At 34.2% G+C, this 17,345-nt stretch overlaps 1 protein-coding gene across 1 annotated transcript in view; it reads left to right on the top strand.

The window, feature by feature from the left end:
* The window catches only part of LOC134692619 (uncharacterized), a 79,112-nt gene extending 76,599 nt beyond the window's left edge, over positions 1–2,513 (top strand). Inside the window, exon 3 of the mRNA XM_063553078.1 lies at positions 1,684–2,513. Coding sequence (XP_063409148.1) covers positions 1,684–2,513 — 830 coding nt within the window. The remainder of the gene's footprint in view (positions 1–1,683) is intronic.
* The last annotated feature ends 14,832 nt before the right edge of the window (positions 2,514–17,345 follow it).

The following is a 17,345-nucleotide window of genomic DNA, read 5'->3' as shown; positions in this document are numbered from 1 at the left end:
CAGAAACTTAACCGATTGTTTATGGAACTAATTAAGTCGCGGTCTAATGAATCCTGCCAGACAGACATGAACACATTTTAATTATTAAAACCAACAACACAAAACCCTTAAAACATTTACCAATCAATGGAGGGAATAAGTTCACGGTCACATGAATCGTCATGTGCATGGCCAAAGGAAAATTAATATAGAAATGAAGTCAAGGGCAAGGGCAATGGACATATGGCAAATAGGGGAAAAAAATCGATAGATCTGTGTTCTATACTGTATATGTTTCAGTCAAATCTTCTAACTTTTGACATATGCAGCTTTATACAAATAGTCCAAAACGCTATGAATTCGAATCACTTGTCTCGCTTGTTTAAAAATGTCAATGAGAATGTTTATAATAAACATAATCAAACTCACATAATCCGATTTCGCGGATGTCCCTGTTTTCTTATTTCTTACAATATTTTAATTCGGTACACACTTTATAAGATCAGAGGCGGATCTAGGGGGGGGGGCAGGGTGCCAGCCCCCTCCCCTTATTCTGAAAAATTTTTGTTAGTTATATAGGGAATCACTGAAACGTGATGGAATCCCCCCCCCCCCTTTTAGGCAGTCAGTGGGCCCCCTCTTATGAAAATTTCTAGATCCGCCACTGAAGATAAATGATAAATGATAAATCTAGGAGACGTCTTATTTCAAGTTAAAACATATTTTCTGTAATTCATATAGAAAACGCATATTTGAGAGCTTTAAGCTCAATTTGCGTTATAACTTTCATTTCTATTTATTCTGCTGTTAAAAATTTGTGTATGCAAAGTAGAATTAAAATTACTTGTGTTCTATACGAATACGAATTCTAGTGTTTGCTTATTACTTATTTGAACCTGAGACTGATCATATCAATAATAAGCCGTTGTCCTGTGAAAGAAATTGTTTTCCAACGACCCACAAACATCCTTTTTAACACTGACGATAAATTACCAATAATAATGTAATGTTTTTATGATTTTTTTTTATTTGACCAAACCGGGTTATGAATTGTGAAATATATGACAAAACCGGGTGATGAACATTGACCAAACCAGCCAGTTCCATTTTGACATGACCTATTACTTTCGTTCCATACTCAGAAATACAAGTATTGAGATGTTCATAATGACAAGTTTTGCAATCTCCGTATCAGTATCTATCTTCCCGTACCTTTCTTTCCGAACAATTTGAACAATTTAACGAGAAATTAAACAATTTCGAGACAAGGTCACTCAATTCGTCATTTTGACGTGCATTTTTACTTATTTCTCCGTTAATATAGAACGATTGTAGAAAATATTGCATATCACAATAGAAAATAGTTGTAAATGTATACATATTCTTCGATATCATAAAAAAAAAGAAAATAAGGAGAAACCTATCTTCTGTCTATTAATGTTCCGTCATTGTGCCGGATGTTAGATACCATGGAGTCCGAACAAATTTTACCGGTGTGGTTTAGACACCGTGTACGAGTTCAAAGTGACAATTGTTCAAATAAATCTTCAAAATTTTAGGAAAAATAGTTATTTAAACACAATATAGTATGCATATTCATTTTTGTTATCATGTAATCCCTTTCAGTGGTAAAGTTTTGTTAACTGCATAATAAATAAGGTTATCGATTGTTGAAATAACAAAAATAATACGTTATTATTTTAGAAAATGAATCAGACAAAGAGAAAGATTTCGCCCGAGATCAAATATCTGTCGAAACCAACCTGCCTGTTTCTGTCACTTTGCGTCAACAGATAAATATTAAAAAGTCAACGAATGAAAGTCAGTACATTTCTAGCTGTATCAAAATAGGTAATACATTAGTGTTTACCGACTATCATAATAACCGACTTATTATTTGTAATTCAGATGGTACTGATATCCATCACATTCCTCTGTCCTATGCACCATTTTATATATCAGAAGTAGAAAGTAACACTGTAGCAGTATCCGGTACATATTTCAAAACCATACAGATAATAAATATGTCTACACGTTCTGTCACCAGTACAATCAACACCAGAGGTGACCGCTGTGACGGAATATCATATAATGATAATAACCTGTACGTTGTGATTGCTATGAGAAAAATACATGTGATGGACCTGACAGGTAAAGTAATACGTACTATACCGGTACCTACATACGGTATCGGCGACATTACAGTAGACAGAAACAGGTTGATTTGTATAGACACTACATCAATATACTGCTGCTCGTTAAATGGAGAAGTAATGTGGAAGTTTGAAAAGGATGAATATCAAGATTTACGTCGTGTGACAACAGATAAGGAGGGGAATGTTTATGTGACTAATGAATGGATATCCACTGTTATAGTTGTATCTGATGATGGTAAACATCATAGAGAACTTCTTACTGAATCAGATGGATTGGATAGGCCGTGTGGAATTTATTTTGACAAAAAAGAAAATATTCTGATTGTTAATAATGACGTTGACGCAAAAACATTTCTTTTTGACGTAAACAAGAAATAAAATAGATAACCCCGAATAATTCTTTCAGACATTGAGTGTATTCGTACTCGGATCTATTTGTGTATTTTGTCATTTCAAAAAAATATATCAATTTTTGTTGTCTTTACTATCAATCTAAATTCTTATTTTTCTTTACTATTAGTTTAACTTAATTGCTTGTCATGATCTGCACAGTTGTATTCCGTATTTAGATTGAAGACAATAGTAACAAGTTTTGTTATGTACTTTTTGTGTGATCAACTTTAGATGGAAATTCAGAAAATGTCACAAAGACGTAATGTTATTTTATTAAATTCCACTTGTTCTTTGACTGAAACATCTAAATGCGGCAATTTATAGTTCATAATATTTTTTTCAAAACTACATAAAAATTGTTTAAGAGGACAATTTATTTGTAGCCATATGTATGTCCTCAGTCATTCTTTGTCTGAAAATAAATAAAATCCTTATTATGGATGCATATGTGTAGATGGTAAATAAAATTGGAACACATGACAATTTGAATTGTATCGTTGGGTTTCTGTGTCATTGACTGGTGCCTTTTATGTGTTCAGTTAACGTCTATTTGATGTTTGTTACCTGGAGAAAGAAAAATCAAGTTATATTTCTTCATGTCTTTTAAAACTACATAAAAATTGCTTTAGGGGGATATTTTAGTTTAAGCCATATGTATGTCCTTGTAATTTATTGTTTCCAAAAAAAGGGCATTGTATATGCATATGAAGGAAATTTATACCATCGGAACACATTAAACACATGATTGTGTTGTTGGATTGCTGTCTCATTGACTGATACTCCCTTTTTTCTATTCGTATTCCAATCCATCTTTCCTTACATCCCAGTAGACTAAAGGTATAGGAGGAGGGTTGAGATCTCATAAACATGTTTAACTCCGCCCCTTTTTATATTCGTATTCCAATCCATGTGTTCTTTCATCCAAGTAAACTAGAGTGATGAAACTTAGTACACATGTTCCTTATGATATGATCTTTCTTATTTTAAAACGAAATTAAACTTTTGACCCCATTTTCATGGTCCACTGAATATAGAAATTAAAAGTGCGAGTTTCAGGTTAAAGTTTATGGGCAAGGTAGTTTTTGATGAAGCTGAAGTCCAATCAACTTGAAACTTAGTACACATGTTCCTTATGATATGATCTTTCTTATTTTAAAACCAAATTAGACTTTTGACCCCATTTTCATGGTCCACTGAACATAGAAATTAAGAGTGTGATTTCAAGTTCAAGTTTTTGGTCAAGGTAGTTTTCGATGAAGTTAGAGCCCAATCAACTTGAAACTTAGTACACATGTTCCCTTTTGGTTAATCTATTTACTCTTAAGTCCAAATTAGATTTTATATCCAATTTCACGGTCCATTGAACATGGAAAATGATAATGCGAGTGGGGCATCCGTGTACTTTGGACACGTTCTTGTTTCTATTCGTATTCCAATCCATGTGTTCTTTCATCCAAGTAGACTAGAGGTATAGGGGAAGGGTTGAGATCTCATAAACATGTTTAACCCCGCCCTTTTTTTCTATTCGTATTCCAATCCATGTGTTCCTTACATCCCAGTAGACTAGAGGTTATAGGGGGAGGGTTGATATCTCATAAACATGTTTAACCCCGCCCCTTTTTCTATTCGTATTCCAATCCATGTGTTCTTTCAACCAAGTAGACTAGAGGTATAGGGGGAGGGTTGAAATCTTATAAACATGTTTAACCCCGCCCTTTTTTATGCCCCACCTACGATAGTAGAGGGGCATTATGTTTTCCGGTCTGTGCGTACTTCCGTCTGTTCGTCCTTCCGTCCGTTCGTCACACTTCAGGTTAAAGTTTTTGGTCAAGGTAGTTTTTGATGAAGCTGAAGTCCAATCAACTTGAAACTTAGTACACATGTTCCTTATGATATGATCTTTCTTATTTTAAAACGAAATTAAACTTTTGACCCCATTTTCATGGTCCACTGAATATAGAAATTAAAAGTGCGAGTTTCAGGTTAAAGTTTATGGGCAAGGTAGTTTTTGATGAAGCTGAAGTCCAATCAACTTGAAACTTAGTACACATGTTCCTTATGATATGATCTTTCTTATTTTAAAACCAAATTAGACTTTTGACCCCATTTTCATGGTCCACTGAACATAGAAATTAAGAGTGTGATTTCAAGTTCAAGTTTTTGGTCAAGGTAGTTTTCGATGAAGTTAGAGCCCAATCAACTTGAAACTTAGTACACATGTTCCCTTTTGGTTAATCTATTTACTTTTAAGGCCAAATTAGATTTTTTATCCAATTTCACGGTCCATTGAACATGGAAAATGATAATGCGAGTGGGACATCCGTGTACTTTGGACACGTTCTTGTTTCTATTCGTATTCCAATCCATGTGTTCTTTCATCCAAGTAGACTACAGGTATAGGGGAAGGGTTGAGATCTGAAAAACATGTTTAACCCCGCCCTTTTTTTTTATTCGTATTCTAATCCATGTGTTCCTTACATCCCAGTAGACTATAGGTATAGGGGGAGGGTTGAAATCTCATAAACATATTTAACCCCATCCTTTTTTCTATTCGTATTCCAATCCATGTGCTTCTTACATCCCAGTAGACTAGAGGTATAGGTGGAGGATTGAGATCCCATAAACATGTTTAACCCCGTCCCTTTTTTCTATTCGTATTCCAGTCCATGTGTTCTTTCATCCAAGTAGACTAGAGGTATAGGGGGAGGGTTGAGATCTCATAAACATGTTTAACCCCGCCCCTTTTTTCTCTTCGTATTTCAATCCATGTGCTTCTTTCATCCCAGTAGACTAGAGGTATAGGGGGAGGGTTGAGATCTCATAAATATGTTTAACCCCACCCCTTTTTTCTATTCGTTTAGCAAAGGACGTTATTGTTCTTGATCAACTTCCACTTGCAGAGCATCTTGTTAGAAGTCGCAACATTTGCGAAACGACAAACATAAGGTTTGTCATAGATCAAATGTATTCGTTCAGTGTATGTCCACTTGTGTAAATATGTCTTGTGATTGATTAGCCATTTCAATTGATATGTTATTGTGTTTGTGCCTGTCCTAAGTCAGGAATCTGATGTTCAAAATTTTATGATTGTTGACGTAGTTCATACACATTTCTCGTTTTCATATAGATTAGACGGTTGGTTTTCCCATTTGAATGGTGTTATACTAGTAATGTATGGGGCCTCTTAAACCTTGCTGTTCAATGATAGTAAATGTTCCGTGTTGTCTCATTTGCACTCGTACCATATCTTCATGTATCTATTGTCATAAATGGTTTTCCATGTACATGCTTTAGAACGAATTCTTGGGACGTTTCAATTAAAATTCGAATTTGATTGTTGCCCGTATACAATACTCAGATGTGGAATATACGTCAATGAGACTATACCTTTACGACGCAGATAAAAAAGATGTGAAATATATGTCAATGATACTATGCATGTACCCTTTCAATGCAGATGAAATATACGTCAATTAGACCATATCCTTACGACGCAGATAATAAAAATCTGTGGAATATACGTCAATGAGACTACACTTGCGACGCAGATAATAAAAAAATGAGGAATATCATCAATAAGACTATACCATTACGACGCAGCTAAAAAAAAGAAGTTGTGAAATATACGTCAATGAGTTTATACCTTTACGAAGCACAAACTAAAAAGATGTGAATATACGTTAATAGGACTAATCTTACGACGCCGATAATAAAAAAAAATGTGGAATATATGTCAATAAGACCTTACCCTTATGACGCACATAATCAAAAGATGTGGAATATACGGCAATGAAACCTTACGACGCAGATAATAAAAAGATATGGGATATACGTCAATAAGAATACCTTTACGACGCAGATAATAAAAAGATGTGTTATATATTCGTCAAGAAGACTATACCCTTACGACGCAGAGGATAAAAATATGAAGAATATACGTCAATGAGACTAAACATTATGTACCCTTACAAGCAAGGCAGATAATAAAAAAGAAGTGGAATACACTTCGTGGAGACTATACCCTTACGATGGAGATAACAAAAATATGTGGAATATACATCAATGCGACTATACCCTTATGACACAGATAATAGAAATATTTGGAATATACGTCAATGAGACTGTACCCTTACGTCGCAGATAAAAAACAATATGTGGAACATACGTTTATGATTCTATATTCTTATAACGCTGATAATGAAAAGATGTGGAATAGACGGCAATGAATTACCTCTTACGACGCAGGTAAAAAAAAATATGTGGATAATACGTCAATACAACTATACGCTTTCGTCACAGATAATAAAAAGATTAGGAAGATACGTCAATAAGACTATACCCTTACGACACAGATAATAAAAAGATGTGTGCTATACGGCAATAAGACTATACCGTTATGACACAGTTAATAAGAAGATGTTGAATTTACGTCAATGAGACTATACCCTTTCGCCGTAGATATTAAAAAGATGTAGAATATACGTCAATGAGACTAAATATCCTTACGACGCAGATAATAAAAAGATTATGAATATACGTCAATGAGACTATACTCTTACGACGCAGTTAATAAAATAGGTGAAATTGTACGTCAATAAGACTTTATCCTTAGAACGCAGTTTATAGAAAAAATGTGGAATATACGTCAATGACACTATACCCTCTCGACGCATATGATAATAAGATGTGGTATATATGTCAATAAAACAATAGCCTTATGATGCAGATAAAAAAGAAGATGTGCAATATACGTCAATGAGACTATATTCTTACGACGAAGACAATAAATAGGTATGGAATATACGTCAAGGAGACTATACATTTAAGACGCAGATAATAAAAAGGCAAATAAAATACATTGACGACACAAGTACTAAATGTTATTTATTTCAATGAAACAACTCCAACAAAAGCGCAAAGTGGAGAGGGATTAATAAAAGTTGCAAAACTTGTTTCCCAATCCACTATAAATAAATATTTTTAAACTAAACAAATTAAAAAAAATAATGGGAAAATGGTTAACGAGACATATCCTAGAATAGGATGTATAATATAAATCAGTGATAAAATGGGGAATGTGTCAACCAACAACCCGACCACAGAGCAGACAATAGCCGAAGGAAACCAATGGGTCATCAATGCATCGAGAAACAGCCGCAAACAGAGGCATCCGTCATGGTTCTTTAATGAAAGAAATAATATAACAGATGTTTCATGTAATTTTTAGACACACAAAAATCAAACAAATTGGCATTTACGTCAATAAATGATTGTTTGTTGCTTAACGACCAGTGGTACAATATTCCAATATCAGACATTTTTTTCAGACGAAAACCATTTAACAAACAAGAGAATAGAATGGTTTTGAAATAGAGACAAATAAAAGTAACAGCTGATTAGAACAGAATTAATTAATGCAATTATAGAAAAAAATACACGTTGAATAGACGTAAACGGATAGTATCGAGTGCAATAAATTATAAAAAAGATGTTCTGAACCCGTATGCCGTATGGCATGATACTCCAAAAACTCAAAATTAAAAAAAAATGCAATTTTCGACAATCAGAAAGTATTTGTATATTAACAACAGTATAAACAAAGTGACATACATGTACACATGTCTTGACATCAACGAGACGGTAACATCACAACAGAAATGGTGAATGAGACGAGAAGCAAATAGGGCATATACGCTATAGAGAGAGGTAGGGTACTTCTTCGACAAAAATGAATAAGAAAAAGTTTTATATAAGCAATAACACAGTACATTAATGGCACAAATAATTTATGAAAAATGTGTCATATACCTAAATGAGATAGTAAATCAAACATGTCAAAGATACCAATAAGAAAAAGCTGTTGCATTTTCACCAACAGCAAAGTACACTAACGACGAAAATATCTCAAGAATGGGACATTGACGACAATCAGACTGAACTCTCACTGCCAGTAAAATGGTGTGCGTATATTTCAATGTCACTCAAACGACACACATGATAAAACAAACATGTAAAAGGTTATTGAAACATATACTTTAGTAGGATGTATCGTACAGATGTGGAATATACGTCGCTGAGATTAAACAATTATGACGCAGATAATACAAAGATGTGGAATATACGTCAATGGGACTATACCCTTATGACGCAGATAATAAACAAATGTTAAATATACGTCAATGAGACTAAATGTCCTGACGACGCAGATGGGCGTTTTTCAATAAAAGCGTAACTTTCAGACCTAAAAAAAAGGAAAATCAACTTGTCTTAAATTTAATTTCAAGAGTTATTTTGAATACCTCTATTATAGACCTGTTTGTAAACAAAAAGTGCAATCCTGAATATTCTAAATCCTAAAATGATATTATTTTCATAATTTGTGTATTGTTTCGTAGTGGACTTTTGTCGCCTACGAAACTTCTTCTAAACACACATATTTTTTGCAATTTCAAATGTTTCCTATAGACATTCCAGTTTGTTTACTTTAAATACTAGAAAAATCTCATTTTTATCTGAATTGGAAAACCATTTTTATCGATAAAGATTAGACGGTACTTCACATATAAGGGTACAGCTCATGTTACGTAGGGGACATTTTGATGCGTTTCGTAGGGGACAAAACCGTTTCGTAGTGGACAAAAAGTTTCGTAGTTGACATCAACCCTATTATATGTTAATAAAAACATAATAAAACTTATATGATACTAACCATTGTTATTTGTTTTGCACGAATATAATTGAAAAAAGATTAAAAAAAGACTGCATGGTAGTGGTAGTGTCCACTACGAAACGTTTTTCTCCCATACTTGTTTCGTAGGGGACCGTTTCGTAGGGGACATATTCGCATGTTTTATTTTTTTCATCACAATCCCCATATGTCAATAGTAACAAGACTGATTGTATTCATCAAAGCATTTATTAAGCTGTACACTGATCATTTTTCATAATTTTAAAACCAGATACTGAAGGAGATTTGACCCGTTTCGTAGTGGACATTAACACAAATACGGTATCACTCTGGTTCATTTGATGTGCTCAATTTTTCTTACCAACGATTTAAATGCCATTATAAAAGCATCACTTCTTTTGTAAGACCCTAATGTTTATATCTCTTGCAAACAAATATTACATTGATTTTATAAAACAGTTTATTTGCACATTTTAATGACTTCGTTTCGTAGTGGACATTTTGTGAGGGACACACCTTCTGAAATTAAAAATCCTATATCGAAAGCTGTTTATTAAAATAGGTTGGCTCTGAACATACTTTTGAATTATTAAAGAACTTATGTAAAGTAAAAATAACATTTATTTCTTCATTTTTTACGATATTTTAGAGTATGAATGTTGAACAGGCGGTCTAGGGACATGCCATTTTGGTTGTTTTGGACCATTCAGGAGTCAATATCTTATCAATCCCTCTAAAAATAAACTTAACTTTGCTTAACAATGTTAAATCTAATTCAATGTACTTATTGCACAAACAATTACTTGCAAAGATGAAAAACATGTTTTTTAAAGTGGCGTGGACAAGAAAATACGTTTTTATTGAAAAACGCCCAGATACTAAAATATGTGGAATATATGTCAATGAGATTAAATATTCTTCCGACGCAGATAATAAAAAGCTGCGGAATATACGTTAATGAGCCTATACCCTTGCGACGCAGACAATAAAAAGACAAATAAAATATATATACGACACAAGTCCTAAATGTTATTTAATTCAATGAAACAACTCCATCAAGATAAAAAAAAATGGGAAAAGGGTTAACGAGACATGTCTTAGAATAGCATTTAAATATAAATCAGTGATAAAATGGGGAATGTGTCAAAGAGACAACGAACTGACCACAGAGCAGACAATAGCCGAAGGCAACCAATGGGTCATCAATGCATCGAGAAACAGCCGCAACCAGAGGCATCCTTCATGGTACTTTAATAAAAGAAATAAAATAACAGATGATTCATGTAATTTTTTGACACACAAAAAATAAAACAATGTGGCATTTACGTCAACAAATGATTGTTTGTTGCTTAACGACCAGTGGCACAATATTTTAATATCAGACGAAAACAATTTAACAAACAAAAAAATAGAAAGGTTATGGAATAGAGACAAATAAAACTAACAGCTGATTAGAACAGAATTAATAAATGCAATCATAGAAAAAATATATATGTTGAATAGACGTAAACGATTGTATCCAGCGCAACAAATTACAAAAAGATGTTTCCTGAACCCGTATGATATATGACACGATACTCCAACAACTCAAAATTAAAAGAAATTGCCATTTTCGCCAATCAGAAAGTATCTGTATATTAACAACAGTGTAAACAAAGTGACATACACATGTCTTGACATCAACCAGACGGTAACATCACAACCGAAATGGTGAATGAGACGAGAGGCAAATATGGCATATACGCTATGAAAAGAGAGGGTATAGAAGGAGAGGGTACCTCTACGATAAAAAATAAATAAGAAAACGTTGTACGTAAGCAATATGAAGTAAGCATTAATGGCACAAACAAATTATGAAAATTGTGACTTTACATAAATGAGATAGTAAACCAAAGATACCAATACAAAAAAGCTGTTGCATTTTCACCAACAACAAAGAACACTAACGACGAAAATATTTCAAGAATGGGACATTGACGACAATCAGACTGAAATCTCACTGACAATAAAATGGTGTGCGTATACTTTAATGCCACACAAACGACACACATGATAAAACAAACATATATATAATAGGTTATTAAAACATGTATAGTATGCACCAATGACACAGTAAACTAACGACGAAAATATTTCAACAATTGGTCATTAACGACAATCAGACTGAACTCCCATTGCCAGTAATATGGTGTTCGTATACTTCAATGTCACTCAAACGAAACACATGATAAAACAAACAGTCATGTAATAGGTTATTGTAACATATACTTAAGTAGGATGTATCGTATACAGCACGGACACAGTACTCATACATGTTCATCACAAATTGAAAAAAATATGTAATAGGTTATTGAAACATATAATTAAGTAGGATTATTGTACACACCAATGACACAGTATTCAAACATGTTCAACACAAATTAAACAAACATGTAATAGGTTATTGAAACATATACTTAAGTAGGATGTATCGTATACACCAATGACACTGTACTCATACATGTTCAACACAAATCAAACAAAAATCTTACTCGTCAATGTGACATTACCTTAACGACGCTAAACAGAGTAGAAGGGAGGTCAATCAGACCGTACTCAAACTACACATATTTATGTGTCGCATGTTTTATAATGAGACAGAACACTAACGAGACGAGAAAATAAATAAAAATGTGTCCGATACGTCAACTAGACGATATCCTAACGATGCAAATGATAAAGAAAAATGTGTCCGATACGTCAACTAGACGATATCCTTACGACGCAAATGATAAAGAAAAATGTGTCCGATACGTCAACAAGACGATGTCCTAACAATGCAATTGATAAACAAAAATGTGTCCGATACGTCAACAAGACGATATCATAACGACGCAAATGATAAACAAAAATATGTCCGATACGTCATCTAGACGATATCCAAACAACGCAAATGATAAAGAAAAATGTGTCCGATACGTCAACAAGACGATATCTTAACAATGCAAATGATAAAGAAAAGTGCGTCCGATACATCAACCAGACGATATCCTAACAATGCAAATGAAAAATAAAAATATGTCCGATACATCAACTAGACAATATCCTAACAACGCAAATGATAAAGAAAAATGTGTCCGATACATCAACTAGACGATATCCTAACAATGCAAATGATAATGAAAAGTGTGTCCGATACGTCAACTAGACGATATCCTCACAACGCAAATGATAGAGAAAATTGTGTCCGATACGTCAACTAAACGATACCCTAACGACGCAAATGATAAAGAAAAATGTGTCCGATACGTCAACTAGACGATATCCTAACATTGCAAATGATAAAGAAAAAACTGTCCGATACGTCAACTAGACGATATCCTAACAAGGCAAATGATAGAAAAACATGTGTCCGATACGTCAACTAGACGATACCCTAACGACGCAAACGATAAAGAAAAATGTGTTCGATACGTCAACTAGACGATATCCAAACAAAGCAAATGTTAAAGAAAAATGTGTCAAATACGTCAACTAGACGTTATTCTCAAAACGCAAATGATAGAAAAAAATGTGTCCGATACGTCAACTAGACGATACCCTAACGACGCAAATGATAAAGAACAATATGTCCGATACGTCAACTAGACGATATCCAAACAACGCAAATGATAAAGAAAAATGTGTCCGATACGTCAACTACACAAATACCCTAACGACGCAAATGATAAAGAAAAATGTGTCCGATACGTCAACTAGACGATATCCAAACAACGCAGATGATAAAGAAAAACGTGGCCGATACGTCAACTACACAATATCCAAACCACGCAAATGATAGAGAAAAATGTGTCCGATACGTCAACTAGACGATATCCAAACAACGCAAATGATAAAGAAAAATGTGTTCAATACGTCAACTAGACGATACCCTAACGACGCAAATGATAAAGAAAAATTTGTCCGATACGTCAACTAGACGTTATCCTAACAATGCAAATGATAACCAAAAATGTGTCCGATACATCAACTAGACGTTATCCTAACAATGCAAATGATAATGAAAAATGTGTCCGATATGTCAACTAGACAATATCCTAACAATGCAAATGATAAAGAAAAGTGTGTCCGATACATCAGCTAGACGTTATCCTAACAACGAAAATGATAAAGAAAAGTGTGTCCGATACATCAACTAGACGATATCCAAACAATGCAAATGATAAAGACAAATGTGTCCGATACATCAACTAGACGTTATCCTAACAATGCAAATGATAAAGAAAAATGTGTCCGATACATCAACTAGACGATATCTTTACAATGCAAATGATAGAGAAAAATGTGTCCGATACATCAACTAGACGATATCTTTACAATGCAAATGATAAAGAAAAGTGTGTCCGATACGTCAACTAGACGATATCTTAACAACGCAAATGATAGAGAAAAGTGTGTCCAATACGTCAACAAGACGATATCCTAACAACGCAAATGATAAAGAAAAATGTGTCCAATACGTCAACTAGACGATACCGTAACGACGCAAGTGATAAAGAAAAATGTGTCCAATACGTCAACTAGACGATATCCAAAGAACGCAAATGATAGAGAAAAATTTGTCCGATACGTCAACTAGACGATATCCAAACAACGCAAATGATAATGAAAAATGTGTCCGATACGTCAACTAGACGATATCCTAACAACGCAAATGATAAAGAAAAATGTGTCCGATACATCAACTAGACGTCATCCTAACATTGGAAATGATAAAGAAAAGTGTGTCCGATACGTCAACTAGACGATATCCTAACAACGCAAATGACAAAGAAAAATGTGTCCGATATGTCAACAAGACGATATCCTAACAATGCAAATGATAAAGAAAAGTGTGTCCGATACGTCAACTAGACGATATCCTAACAACGCAAATGGTAGAGAAAAGTGTGTCCGATACGTCAACTAGACGATATCCTAACAATGCAAATGATAAAGAAAAGTGTGTCCGATACGTCAACTAGACGATATCTTAACAATGCAAATGATAAAGAAAAGTGTGTCCGATACGTCAACTAGACGATATCCTTACAATGCAAATGATAAAGAAAAATGTGTCCGATACATCAACTCGACGTTATCCTAACAATGCATATGATAAAGAAAAGTGTGCCCGATACGTCAACTAGACGATATCCTAATAACGCAAATGATAGAGAAAAGTGTGTCCAATACGTCAACAAGACGATATCCTAACAACGCAAATGATCAAGAAAAATGTGTCCGATACGTCAACTAGACGATACCCTAACGACGCAAATGATAAAGAAAAATGTGTCCGATACATCAACTAGACGATATCCTAACAATGTAAATGATAAAGAAAAGTGTGTCCGATACGTCAACTAGACGATATTCTCACAACGCAAATGATAGAGAAAAGTGTGTCCGATACGTCAACTAGACGATACCCTATCAATGCAATTGATAAACAAAAGTGTGTCCGATACGTCAACTACACGTTATCCAAACAACGCAAATGATAGAGAAAATTGTGTCCGATACGTCAACTAAACGATACCCTAACGACGCAAATGATAAAGAAAAATGTGTCCGATACGTCAACTAGACGATATCCATACATTGCAAATGATAAAGAAAAACTGTCCGATACGTCAACTAGACGATATCCTAACAAGGCAAATGATAGAGAAACATGTGTCCGATACGTCAACTAGACGATACCCTAACGACGCAAACGATAAAGAAAAATGTGTTCGATACGTCAACTAGACGATATCCAAACAAAGCAAATGTTAAAAAAAATGTGTCCGATACATCAACTAGACGTCATCCTAACAATGGAAATGATAAAGAAAAGTGTGTCCGATACGTCAACTAGACGATATCCTAACAACGCAAATGACAAAGAAAAATGTGTCCGATATGTCAACAAGACGATATCCTAACATTGCAAATGATAAAGAAAAGTGTGTCCGATACGTCAACTAGACGATATCCTAACAACGCAAATGGTTGAGAAAAGTGTGTCCGATACGTCAACTAGACGATATCCTAACAACGCAAATGGTAGAGAAAAGTGTGTCCGATACGTCAACTAGACGATAACCTAACAACGCAAATGATAGAGTAAAGTGTGTCCAATACGTCAACAAGACGATATCCTAACAACGCAAATGAAAAAGAAAAATGTATCCGATACGTCAACTAGACGATACCGTAACGACGCAAATGATAAAGAAAAATGTGTTCAATACGTCAACTAGACGATATCCAAACAACGCAAATGATAGAGAAAAATGTGTCCGATACGTCAACTAGACGATATCCAAACAACGCAAATGATAAAGAAAAATGTGTCCGATACGTCAACTAGACGATATCCTAACAACGCAAATGATAAAGAAAAATGTGTCCGATACATCAACTAGACGATATCCTAACAATGCAAATGATAAAGAAAATTGTGTCCAATACATCAACTAGTCGTTATCCTAACAATGCAAATAATAAAGCAAAGTGTGTCCATACGTCAACTAGACGATATCCTAACAACGCAAATGATCAAGAAAAATGTGTCCGATACGTCAACTAGACGATATCCTGACAATGCAAATGATAGGGAAAAGTATGTCCGATACGTCAACTAGACGATATCCTAACAATTTAAATGATAAAGAAAAGTGTGTCCGATACGTTCACTAGACGATATCCAAACAACGCAAATTATAAAGAAAAATGTGTCCGATACGTCAACTAGACGATATCCTAAAAACGCAAATGATAAAGAAAAATGTGTTCGATACATCAACTAGACGATATCCTAACAATGCAAATGATAAAGAAAATTGTGCCAATACATCAACTAGACGTTATCCTAACAATGCAAATAATAAAGAAAAGTATGTCCGATACGTCAACTAGACGATATCCTAACAACGCAAATGATAAAGAAAAATGTGTCCGATACGTCAACTAGACGATATTCTAACAATGCAAATGATAAAGAAAAGTGTGTCCGATACGTCAACTTGACGATATCCTAACAATGCAAATGATAGACAAAAGTGTGTCCGATACGTCAACTAGACGATATCCTAACAATGCAAATGATGAAGAAAAGTGTGTCCGATACGTCCACTAGTAGCACGATTTCAGTCTGAAACGGTCATATTGGTCTGATCACATCTTAATTGACTGGATTTACCGCTAGAGGAAAACGTCACGACTTGTCAGATCGTTAAGTTACCCGTTCCGATCGATAGTCTCATTAGGTAAGTCAGTCCGTTAAGGCATGTCAAGATAAATCAGACTGAATCTTCTAACGAGCTGTTCAGATCCGTTAAGACCGTGTCAGACCAAAACAGATCAAATCTCAAAATTAACGTTCAAAAGTGTCAGACCATGTTTAGATCCGTTCAGTATCCCGGTATGATACCACGGGTTACGCCCCTTCTGCTTGATTAGTGCATTTTAGATTAATTATATATGTATTTGAAGTATGAATAATAATAGAAAAAAAAAGTAATTAAAGATTAAATTCTTTGTTGATTCTTTATTACTGTTGTAGTTTGTGGAGGAACTAATAAATTATTCGTCTATATATGTTGCTTATTTTTTAATAAATATTAGTTTATTTATTTATATTAACTATAAATTGCAAGGACGCATGGTAATTATATAGGTACACATAAACATGTTTGCCATACATATAACCTTAAAATGTTGTGAACCCTTTGAGAACATATTTGTATTTGAAAATCAGAAACGTAAAAATCTTAAACATAACCTAAAAAAAGGCGATGTTGTATAATTGCCAACGAGACAATCAATAAAAATTAACACATACGCATTTTTGTTTTAATTCGTATTCTGTTGATATGTCCTACTTTACTATTACCGTCGGAGCTGGTTTTTTTATTATTATTTTCGTCCTTATTACTCTGTTAAACTCGGAATCGCTTCTATTATCATAGCTTTGTACTGTACAACATATCATTAAACAATTATTAGTCTAACCCATATGCACAAGTGGCAGATTACCCGACCGGGGGCACAGTCCCCCCCCCCCCCCAACACACACACTTCTTGTCTAGGGTGCAATCAACAGTTTTTTTCTATGACGTCAT

This window comes from Mytilus trossulus, chromosome 12 (assembly GCF_036588685.1).
Source record: "Mytilus trossulus isolate FHL-02 chromosome 12, PNRI_Mtr1.1.1.hap1, whole genome shotgun sequence".
In the NCBI taxonomy this organism is placed as follows: Eukaryota; Metazoa; Mollusca; class Bivalvia; order Mytilida; family Mytilidae; genus Mytilus; species Mytilus trossulus.
Note: the sequence above shows the minus strand (reverse complement) of the source record. Positions and strands in the feature narration are given on the sequence as shown.